General features: G+C 43.9%; 2 protein-coding genes across 2 annotated transcripts in view; both read right to left on the bottom strand.

Annotated features, from left to right (window-relative positions):
• LOC306938122 (protein NLRC3-like) overlaps positions 1 to 12,432 on the bottom strand; it is a 359,664-nt gene that overhangs the window by 320,360 nt on the left and 26,872 nt on the right. The window lies entirely within an intron of this gene.
• Positions 6,873 to 12,432, bottom strand: part of LOC306938673 (protein NLRC3-like) — a gene marked incomplete at its 5' end in the record, with an annotated part of 31,069 nt that continues 25,509 nt past the window's right edge. Inside the window, one exon of the mRNA XM_079522940.1 lies at positions 6,873 to 7,830. Within this exon, the coding sequence (XP_079379066.1) occupies positions 7,274 to 7,830 (557 nt within the window). The 3' untranslated portion in view covers positions 6,873 to 7,273. The remainder of the gene's footprint in view (positions 7,831 to 12,432) is intronic.

Consider the following 12,432-nt stretch of genomic DNA (forward strand, 5'->3'; position numbering starts at 1 on the left):
ATATGGACACTATTTCAGATGATATAGTCCGAGACTTTAGTCATATTTTTGCGGTAATCAGTCTTAGAAGCACCAAATTTGGCAAAGATGTAGCCCAGGGCATGCACTAATGATTTAGCTAGGGTGCCCGAGCCGGCAACCTTCGGGTTTGCCATAGCGGCCAAATCCAGACACCATCAAACCATCCAAACACTGTCGTCACATGTCTAAATTAGACATGTGAGGCTTCCACACGACAGTGGAAGCTCACAACAAGCTCACAACTCGACACAACGTGACAGAGGTTTTAAGCTTGTAGATCTGTGTTTTTTCCACACACCTGACACTGACTGTACGATGAAGTATTATAATATTATAATTATACAATAAATTACAAAATTTGAAAATTGTCTTTTTTTTTCTTAAAGCGTACATCTTTAAACATGCACGGTCGGTCGGCCTACAACATCATTATCTGACCTAAATGAACCCTTCTTGTTTATGTCCAAAATGACTGGCTATGAGGCTTTTGTTTTGTAGCAATTTGTTATAGTATAATATTGCCACTCGGACCAGCCTTTCAGACCCAAAACTTATATTCTGTTGCCGTCAGATATGTTTTTGTCCACAATTCCATGTTGAATTGATAATTGGTACCATAGGAGAGATAACAGGCAAACGTTGATCAAAATAACAATTCTACATTCTATAATTGTGCACTTCTCGTAAATTAAGTAATGCAGATGTTTAACACTAATTTGATGTCATAAAATTAAACCAAATGGAGTCATAAGGGTCAATTTGGTTTCATTGTACACTCTCAAGAGTTAAAGATCTACAAGGGTACATTTGGTTACCAACTCTCCATCATTGGGGGCTAGTGTGTCAGTGTAAAATCCAGATAAATGGATGTCCACTGACTGCATTGAGTCTTCTGTTGTGTCAGTGTAAAATCCAGATAAATGGATGTCCACTGACTGCATTGAGTCTTCTGTTGTGTCAGTGTAAAATCCAGATAAATGGATGTCCACTGACTGCATTGAGTCTTCTGTTGTGTCAGTGTAAAATCCAGATAAATGGATGTCCACTGACTGCATTGAGTCTTCTGCTCACTTTGAATGAACTGTTCTTCTTGTCTAGTCTCTCAAGACAGACTGTTGACTAACGTCACATTCACAGGAAAAAATACATTTTTCCTTTATTTTTTGACGATGGGTTCTCAGATTGTCTGAATGGGGTCGAGGAATATGTGACACCAAATGTGTGAGTCTGTCGCCCTCTGCTGGACAAACATCGGACATGACATTAAAATAATCAACATCCACGGTTGAGAGAGACAGACACAACATTTGTCACACCATAAACACAAAGTTTGCCACTACCTCTAATCCCAGGTATATAATTTTACCCAATATAATACATTCCATAAAGGCCCTATATTAAAGTACAGCAATGGCAATTTGAGGTACCGGTACTCTTCTTTTATATTAACTGTGGTCATTCTGTGTGCACAGTCTGTGTTTTGCTGGTGAATAATTAGATGGCTTTTATTTTATTTAAGGCAGTGATTACTGTTATCAGTGTGATTGGCAATTAACGAATTGTGTGTATTTAAATGTTCTAAACACAGATTTAAAACATGTCATCCGCTCTTCAAACAGTTCCACATGGATTCAGATTACAGCCACTCAGTGAAGCTGTTGAAATAACTTTGAGGACTTTAAGGACCAATAGAATCCATTGATTATTTGTAATGGTTTAATTCCAGAAGGTCATAGTTCAGTTACAGTTTTGTGTAAGGGTCCATTTGGTTCCATGTGTATTGTGTTACACTCAGAGTTACAGACCTGTAAGGTTATATTATAATAAGGTTTTTTTCTTTTTTTAAAGCGAGAAAATAATTAGCCAACATGTATTCCAAGTTCCAACATATTCCAAAAACATAATTTCATGCATTACAATACATAAATGTAGGAAGTTTAAGAAGCTTAGGCTAAACGAACGCAAGAGAACGTTTGAGAAGAAAGAAGGAAATGAAAATAGCAGATCTACAAACCACTCAGTAGGTGACGTTCCCGCATAACTTCTGGGTATGATGATGATGTCATTCGCATACCCTCTATTCTGGGGGGAACCTTCAGCCAAAAATAGCAGATCTACAAGCTGTAGGACGACTATGTTTGGCAACATTTGGTGTAGACAGAAAAGAAGTGGTCCAAGTACAGAGACAACTCAGGTCCAGTTTAGTAAGTCTAGAGGGTTTAAGAGGATAAATAACAATCTGTATTATAGTGTGTATATGAATTAATTTTAACAAACTGTATTCTACTATATGTTTATATGTATATGAATGTATTTTAACAAGCTGTATTCTATGTTTATATATATGAGCTGTTTGAACTGATTTTGAAGGATGTCATTGATTGATTCCATCAATTGGTTCAAAAATGGACATGTCTTTTAGTTTACAAATAACAAAGTGTGTCTTATTGTTGTTGCCAAACAAGGGACGATTCCTTATTCCTTATTCAGTTGACCCAATATATGGCTATTTACGTACACAATAAATTACCAGAATGATCCAAAAGTACAAATGAAACAAAGTATTTCATTGCTTACGGTAATGAAAGTAGTCCATTAGGCCATTGGTTCCCAACCTTTTTATACTGAAGTACCAGAAGAAAATATTTGTCTCTCCAAGTCCCACCATAATAACTGATGTTAGATGTTAGGGTAATTAATGGGAATTGACCCATGAGTAAAAACTAAATGAAGGTGGATTTCATTGCTTACAGGAATGAAAGAATTCCATTAGTTTATGCCAGGTGAGTTCAGTGCAACGCGCCTCAGAAATCAACGGGAAGTGTTGGAGAAATAGAATCAATATCCGGTCAGTGCGTTCAGTGTCTGTTTCTCGCTTCAAATGTATTCAGAAACATTCTTGAGAGAAATGTTTAGCTGTAAATGACATTGTTTGTTTATACATGAAATAATAACGTGTGTTCCGATTGGATCCAACGTAGTTCTTATTGTGGACATGTTGTCACACTATGAATATTAATACACAGGAACAACGACAGACTGTCAACAAATAGCGGTGTACGATTATGAAATTATGACCGATATCCGATTATTTGCAGAGTCATATCTGCCGATACCGATTGTGACCGATTCCGATATCATACAGAGGACCACAATGGAAACAAGCCTATAGGCCCTATAGGTGCTTGGCCCAAAGCCTGTTAATAAAGTATTAAAGCAATCAATAAATAGCCTAGATACTCTTTTCCAAGTGTCTGTTTTCACAACTGAATGACTGAATGAGATAAGTACACAAATTAAATGTAGAAAAATGTAAAGTTTATTTTTTACTTAAGATTTGACATCATATTTGATGTGGCTTTTGTTCTAGACTAGAGGTACTAGACACTTTGGATTTATATTGAACTCATTGATGATTTTTTACATTTTTCATTTAAAACCGATTAAATAATCTGTATTATTTTGAGACTGTTCCGATACCAATATGGCATTTTTATGGCCGATTCCGATTTATGCTACCGATTAATCGTGCATCCCTATCAACAATCAATTTATTAAACAATTATGACTTCTACACATGATCATACAATAACATGTGAAGAATGAGAATATCAAATGAATGAATGAATGAATGAATGAATGAATGAATGAATGAAATATTTATTTTCGTGTCATGCCACTTTGGCCCATCCCATATGGGATTATGACACATTTCACAAAGTACATTGAATACAACTGACAGTCCTTCCTGTTCATACATATTTGTACATTATTCGAACAAAAAAAGAAAACAAAACGAAAATAAAATAAAATAAACATAACGAGGCCATTTTACATGTAAATGGCCCTCCTCCTCATTGACCAGGCCTTTAGTCAACCATTTCTCATGATTCTGAAATCATTGCAAACATTTGTTGTACATGTTTGTTTGTTACTAGACACCTTTACAAACACATTGAAATCATTGCAAGCATTTGTTTTAGTCAACTTTCTTGTACCGCGCTCTGACTTATGGTGCGTCACCGGCTTAAATCAACATCATAAAAAGTAGAGAGGTCGCACACACCAAGAAATAAATTCAAGCAGGTTTATTTCTCTATTTCATCGGGACAAACGTTTGGGCTAACAGCCTTCTTCAGTGTGAGGAGTTGTGGGAGTCAAGTCTCTTTTGAAGGAGTGGTGATGTTGTGCAGGTGCACACCATCACTAATCATCACCTCACAGTCACACCCAAGGTGTGATTACAGACTGGATAGATAAAAGCTATCAGTATCTATTAACAATGTCAATACATTTGCCCAATATATAGAAATATCAAATATACAAATATACAAATATTATAAAAAGATTGAACACTAATGAAAGTGGCTGAGGACATCGGGTATTACTGCCGTTCATAAATCAGTTACAATCATTAGAGGAAAACGATTACTGTTTGTTTGGGACCTCCTTGGACTCCCATTCCTTTGTCCAAGCTGATTGGACGGTGAAGTCAGCTGGTGGAGGGTTGGTCTAGATGGAAGTGGAGCAGTGGGGGGGTGTAGATGTCTGCATGGTAGATGACTGAAGACAGGGACTGTGTTCCTCCACCTCACAGCTGCCTTTGATACCGTCTGGCACAAACACCTCACAGTGAAACTCACAAAGACCTCACAGTGAAACTCACAAAGACCTCACAGTGAAACTCACAAAGACCTCACAGTGAAACTCACAAAGACCTCACAGTGGAACTCACAAAGACCTCACAGTGAAACTTACAAAGACCTCACAGTGAAACTTACAAAGACCTCACAGTGAAACTCACAAAGACCTCACAGTGAAACTCACAAACACCTCACAGGGAAACTCACAAAGACCTCACAGTGAAACTCACAAAGACCTCACAGTGAAACTCACAAAGACCTCACAGTGAAACTCACAAAGACCTCACAGTGGAACTCACAAAGACCTCACAGTGAAACTCACAAAGGACGCTCCCTGCTTGTACAACGGCAATAATTCAAACTCTGCCGACCAACCGGAGGTTCAGAGTTCACCTAGGTCAGAACACAGGCACACGGAAAACACAGAGAAATGGAGTCCCGCAGGGCTGAGTTCTAGAGCTCCAACCCTGTTCAACCTCTACACAAAACAACCTACCATCCACCAACTCCTGCAAATGTATCTATGCATATTACATCTGTCTGGCATTCCAAACCACCAGACCTTGACCGACTGGAACAGGTGCTCTCTGAAGACCTTTACAAAACTGGACCAGTTCTGCAAAACCTGGCGCCTAAAACCAAGCCCAACAAAAAAAGTTTCCAGCGTATTCCATCTCCACAATGCTAAAGCTGCCAGAGAACTGAACATCCATCTGAGTGGACTCAAGCTAAAGCTGCCTCTAATCCAACCCACCTCGTTGTGACCCTCGACAGAACCCTGTCCTTCAAAGAACTAAAAGGGAACGACAGCGAAGGTGAAGTCCAGAAACAACCCACTCTGCTGCAGATGAGCTTTGCTGCAGCATCCACACTGAGCTCTGCTGCAGCCTCCACACTGAGCTTTGCTGCAGCCTCCACACTGAGCTCTGCTGCAGCCTCCACACTGAGCTCTGCTGCAGCCTCCACACTGAGCTCTACTGCAGCCTCCACACTGAGCTCTGCTGCAGCCTCCACACTGAGCTCTGCTGCAGCCTCCACACTGAGCAACAGCAGTTACTCAGAGGATGCTTCAGAAAGTCAAAGACTCTCCCCGTCTACCAGGTCAAAGACTCTCCCATATACCAGGTCAAAGGTCAGAGACTCTCCCAGTCTACCAGGTCAAAGGTCAAAGACTCTCCCATATACCAGGTCAAAGGTCAAAGACTATCCCCGTATACCAGGTCAAAGGTCAAAGACTCTCCCCGTCTACCAACCCATGCAGACATCTAGTCTAATGTAAGATCTAAAGCTCCCTGTGGTGATGACTCATTTATACCATAGAGTTTGACATTAATATGGATTTGACCACAGACCCCCATTTGAACATATTTGTACCAGGGACCCCCATTTGAACATATTTGTACCAGGGACCCCCATTTGAACATATTTGTACCAGGGACCCCCATTTGAACGTGTGTGTGTGTGTGTGTGTGTGTGTGTGTGTGTGTGTGTGTGTGTGTGTGTGTGTGTTTGTGTGTGATAGGTTAACGTGTTTAACCCATTTTGACCTGAGATCCGTAGCGCCACTCGTTGGCGCACTATGAGCTTGTAGATCTGCTATTTTTCAATAGCTAAAGCATAACATAATCGAACACCAAAAGGGGTTCCCGCCCAATTGTTTTTACAGCAAATGTAGATTTTATTTTAGTCATAGTCTTTGGAATGAAGCTTCATTTAGTTTTAGTCATATTTTAGTCAGCTGAAAAGTTTTAGTGTTAGTCTAGTTTTAGTCGACTAAATATAAGATGTTAGTTGACAAAATCTACAGTCAATTTAGTTGACTAAAATGTATTTTGGTGGGCCTTGGTGGCGTCGTAATGGCTGAGTTTACATGCTGAAAATAGCATATCTACAAGCTCACAACGTGCCGCAATGCGACGCGTTGTGGGCTCTGAAAATAGAAGATCTACAAGCCCACAACGTGTCGCAATGCGACGCGTTGTGGGCTTGTAGATCTGCTATTTTCAGCAACCAAGCATAACATGACTTGTCTTTTAGTTCTACTGGATGTCTTCTCCACCTTAACATTTTAGTCTAGTTTTTATTTGTTGATGAAATTGTCAGTATATTTAGTCTTAGTTTTAGTCATCATAGCTTAGTTTTTATTTTGTTATTTAGTCTTCCTCAGTGAAAAAAGGTAGTCAGCGAAATCAACACTAACTGGTTCTCAAAGTGTGGTCCAGGGTCCCCCGGGGGTCCTTGAGGGGGTTCCAGGGGGTCCTAGAAGCTAAATGATCAAATATTAACCATATATTACTTTGCTATTTGAACATATCAGATCTACAAGCTCACAATGCATTGGGTCAAAGGTCAAATACATGGGGGGAGTTGACATGACAACGTCCAGGAGCTGTAATGTGTGATGTCACTAGTGATGCTTATTACATCATCACGATGATGTCACCGTGATGTCATGAGTCACTCATGCCCAAATATGGAGTCCATGATGTCAGACTCGGCTATAGTGTCAAAGTACCCCGTGGCGACGGTGGTAACCATGACAACCTGCACTCACTCAAACATGTTGAGTAACCATGGCGACCTGATGATGTCACCCTCACATAGAGCCTCTATCTCTGCTCACACAGACACACTGAGGAGGAGGAGGAGGTGTCCCATAACCAGAACCCAGCATAGAGAGATTGAGTGGGCGTGGTCTGGAAGGTGTACAGGTGTCTCAGTGAGTCAGAGCACACTGTGTAGAAGGACAGAGTCCCAGCGGGACGGTCCACATACACTGATACTCTGTTGGAGCCTCTAGAGGCAAAGACAGGGAGGACAGTCTCCTGTCCGTTGTGTCTGACAGAGTAACTGGTACCATGAAGACCATCACAGGACAGACTCCAGGACTTATCATTCTCTCCAAGGACACCACTGTCATAACCACCTCCTTTCCTGCTGATTGTTCCGTCAGCCACTCCTATATTAACCCCTCCACTGCACTCTACCTCCCAGGAACAGCGTCCAGTCACACTCTGTGTACTCAGAACCTGAGACCAGTCACTAAACCTGTCAGGGTGATCAGGAGGATCCTGACCCCCTGACCTCCGTGTGACCTTCCTGTTGTCCTCAGACAGAGAGAGGTCTCTGTGTGCTGTGTTTGTGTCCAGTGTGAGACGCTGGAAATCTGATGAGAAAACAACACAAGGAACATTAAATACATCATCCACTGACTGACACACACGCACAAATGCACATGCACGGTCGCACCCATGCGCACACACACACACACATGCACGGTCGCACACATACACACACGCACGGTCGCACACATACATGCGCACGGTCACACACACACACACACCCGTGCGCAGTCACACACACACACACGCACAGTCACACACATACACACATGCGCGGTCACACACACACGCGCGGTCACACACACGCGCGCGGTCACACACACGCGCGGTCACACACGCGTGCGGTCACACACACACACACGCGCAGTCACACACACACGCGCGGTCTCACACACACACGCGCGCAGACACACACACGCGCGCGCAGTCACACACACACGCGCACAGTCACACACACACGCGTGCAGTTACACACACACACGCGCGCAGTCACACACACACACGCGCACAGTCACACACACACACACACATGCACGGTCACACACACGGTCACACACACACACACACATGCGCGGTCACACACACGCGCGCGCGCGCAGTCACACACACACACACGCGCACACACACGCGCGCAGTCACACACACACACGCGCGCAGTCACACACACACGCGCAGTCACACACACACACACACACACATGCACGGTCACACACACATGCACGGTCACACACACACACACACACGCGCGCAGTCACACACACACACGCGCACAGTCACACTCACACACACACACGCGCACAGTCACACACACACACACATGCACGGTCACACACACATGCACGGTCACACACACACACACACACACATGCGCGGTCACACACACACACACACACGCGCGCAGTCACACACACACACGCGCACAGTCACACTCACACACACACGCGCACAGTCACACACACACACACATGCACGGTCACACACACATGCACGGTCACACACACACACACACACACATGCGCGGTCACACACACACGCGCGCACAGTCGCGGTCACACACACATGCGCGGTCACACACACACTCACAGTCACACACACACACACACACACACTCACAGTCACACACACACATACACACACAGTCGCGGTCACACACACACATACACGCACGGTCACACACACGCGCAGTCAAACACACACGCGCGCGCGCAGTCACACACACACACGCGGACACACACACACGCGCGCGTGGACACACACACACACAAGCGCGGACACACACACACGCGTGTGCGCGTGGACACACACACACAATTGCGGACACACACACATGCGCGGACACACACACACACACACATACATGCACGGTCACACACACATGCGCGGTCACACACACAAGCGCGGACACACACACACATGCGCGGACACACACACACACACACATACATGCGCGGACACACACGCGCGCGAGGTCACACGCGCATTCACACACACACACACGCACGCAGTCACACTCACACGCGGTCACACACACCCGCGCGCAGTTAAACACACACATGTGCGCAGTCACACACACACATACACACGCGCAGTCACACACACGCGCGCGGTCACACACACACGCGCGGCCACACACACACACGCGCGGTCACACACACACACGCGCGGTCACACACACACACGCGCGGTCACACACGCGCGCAGTCACACACGCGGGCGCGGTCACACACACATGCACGGTCACACACATGCGCGGTCACACACACACTCGCGCGGTCACACACACACACGCGCGGTCACACACACACGCGCACAGTCACACACATGCGCGCAGTCACACACACACACAAGTGCGCAGTCACACACACGCTCGCGGTCACACACACGCTCGCGTGGTCACACACACACGCGAGGCCGAAAAAAATTTGGCGGCGGGGGGGGGCATCAGGAAATATCCTGCCTGAGGCAGTGTTTTCGACAGGGCCGGCCCTGCCTTCAAAGATTGGTGTGGATAATGTGGGAAGGGTCTAATTATTTTATATTGATCTTTTTTGGGGTCACATTATTATATTTAGGCCTATCTTTTTTTAGGACACATTATAGCTTAATATGGAACATGAACATCTCTGCCATCAGATCGGATTGCCATGTCTGTCAGGCTGTCAGACTGTCTGTCTGTCTATCTCGAGACAGAAAAACAGAGAGACATGATAGTATTATATTTTTCGGGGAACCATGACTTCATCACAACCCATCAATCATCATTGAATGAATAGGCACTGAGAGAGAGAGAGAGAGAGAGAGAGAGAGAGAGAGAGAGAGAGAGAGAGAGAGAGAGAGAGAGAGAGAGAGAGAGAGAGAGAGAGAGAGAGAGAGAGAGAGAGAGAGAGAGACAAGTGCGTGTCAGATAAGTGGCAGGCCGGCAGCGGACCACGGACTAAACATCTAATAGGCCTATAGGCTACACATGAACATTTTGCAAGGGCTGTTTCCATGGTGGACACCGGCCTAGGGTTAGACTTGCACAGCAGTTCATTGTCTGTCCATTGTCTGAGAAGCGCAGTGCTGATCCAATAATAAAACTCATAATGACTACAGGCGTCGAAATTAAAACCTGTCCCATCCATAGAAGCCAATCTATAATAACGCATAACAATGACATCTATTTATTCCCATGATTTGCTCTTGGGATGAATTAAACCCCGTATTTAACCAGGTCAATCTAAATGAGATTAAAGCTTATTATCTATTACATTAACATTGTAAAACGCATATGAAAAACACACCAATGGGAGACAGATTCTATAACACTTTGAATTGTATCAAAATGTGTGAAATCGTTATCTAGGCGAGCAGGTGAGATGTGGTGTCGCTACTTTTTTTTTCTGTTTTTCCCCTCTCCTTTTTGAGAGAGAAGCATAATTGTTGCGCTCTGCAGTCAGTAACACAGAAGTAATACCTCTATGGCATAAACGCATATGTTTATTGTTGTTGGAAGGGAGCATTTGGGGAGCATAAAGGCATTTGGGGAGCATAAAGGCATTTGAAAACATGGGCACAATTGGACCCGTTGGAAAACCAGAGCGGCACCATTGATTTGACACCATATACTGTACAGCTGTTTATTGCCTTGAAATAGAAGATTATTTAAGAGAAAATACTATAGCCTAGGGCTAGGCCTACATGTTACTGATGATAATATATTTGCAATGACGCTAAATGAAGCAAATTCGTGTCAGATCAAAGCCACGTACGGTGATGCCATGCACCATGCACTCTGCTTAAAAGCCGCTGTTGCTTATTTGCTTTTATCAATGGATATTGATAGAATATACAGTGATGAGCTGTACACGAAACAAAAGCTAAGGTTCCAAAGAACTTCAAATTGATTTGATTTGAGAGAGCTCTAAGTGTTAGAAGACACCCACGACCGCCGAGTTTTTGGCACCGACCGCGCCGTGATTGCGTAATTCCTTGCGTAATTCATTCATATCAGGAAATAATGAAAGAATCCAGCCATGGGCCAGATAAACATACAAAGCTTAGATTTCACGGATTCTGGCGTTCTTTTTATTTTTATTTTTGGTTATGATCTGACTGAGTATTAGCTAATATAAAAATCGCCTCGAACCTCAGGAAAAAGACGAGAAGAGTGCATGGCGCGGTGATCAACCAGACCCGATGTTGGAATCATACTGTACAGTTTATAATTGCCTTGAAATAAAAGATTATTTGACAGAAATTAATACAGCCTATATGTTACTGATGACTTGGAATTAAATTTTATTGCAATCAATGCAATATTGATTGCAAAGGACAGGATTCAAGAATGGAGACTTGGAGAGGGACAGCGCATGCACCTGCTGTGCGTAATTGCAGAAAGCCACTTCATAAATTGAATCACATATCAGGAGAGGTAACTGAATTAATTAATACAAATATTTTTATTTTTTTATTTTAAGACTTACACGTGCATATGAGGCGTTCTGTGCAGGGCAGAGTTACGTCACAAGGGCACATTACTGTCTACTGTACATTATGCAGTCTACTGTACATTATGCAGTCTACTGTACCACCAGACAGGCCTACTGTACATTATGCAGTCTACTGTACATTATGCAGTCTACTGTACATTATGCAGTCTACTGTACCACCAGACAGGCCTACTGTACATTATGCAGTCTACTGTACATTATGCAGTCTACTGTACATTATGCAGTCTACTGTACATTATGCAGTCTACTGTACCAATATTTTTATTTTTTTATTTTAAGACTTACACGTGCATATGAGGCGTTCTGTGCAGGGCAGAGTTACGTCACAAGGGCACACGATGCGTTCTGTGCAGGGCAGAGTTACGTCACAAGGGCACACGATGCGTTCTGTGCAGGGCAGAGTTACGTCACAAGGGCACACGATGCGTTATGTGCAGAGCTCAGTTATGTCACACGGGTAGGTGAGGCGTTCCACGCAGCGCGGACCAAGGTGGCACAGCACCCACTCATCTCTCCGCGCCTCGCCTAGTCGCGTGACCAAATAAATCATGCGTGCGTTGACGTGTGCCTTTGCTACAGACGCATGAATCTACACGTAGACGTGTTACCCTGTAGGTCAAGATGCAGTGGTTGCACTGTTACGCGTGAACGCGC

This window comes from Electrona antarctica, assembly GCF_951216825.1.
Source record: "Electrona antarctica genome assembly, chromosome: 15".
Classification (NCBI taxonomy): Eukaryota; Metazoa; Chordata; class Actinopteri; order Myctophiformes; family Myctophidae; genus Electrona; species Electrona antarctica.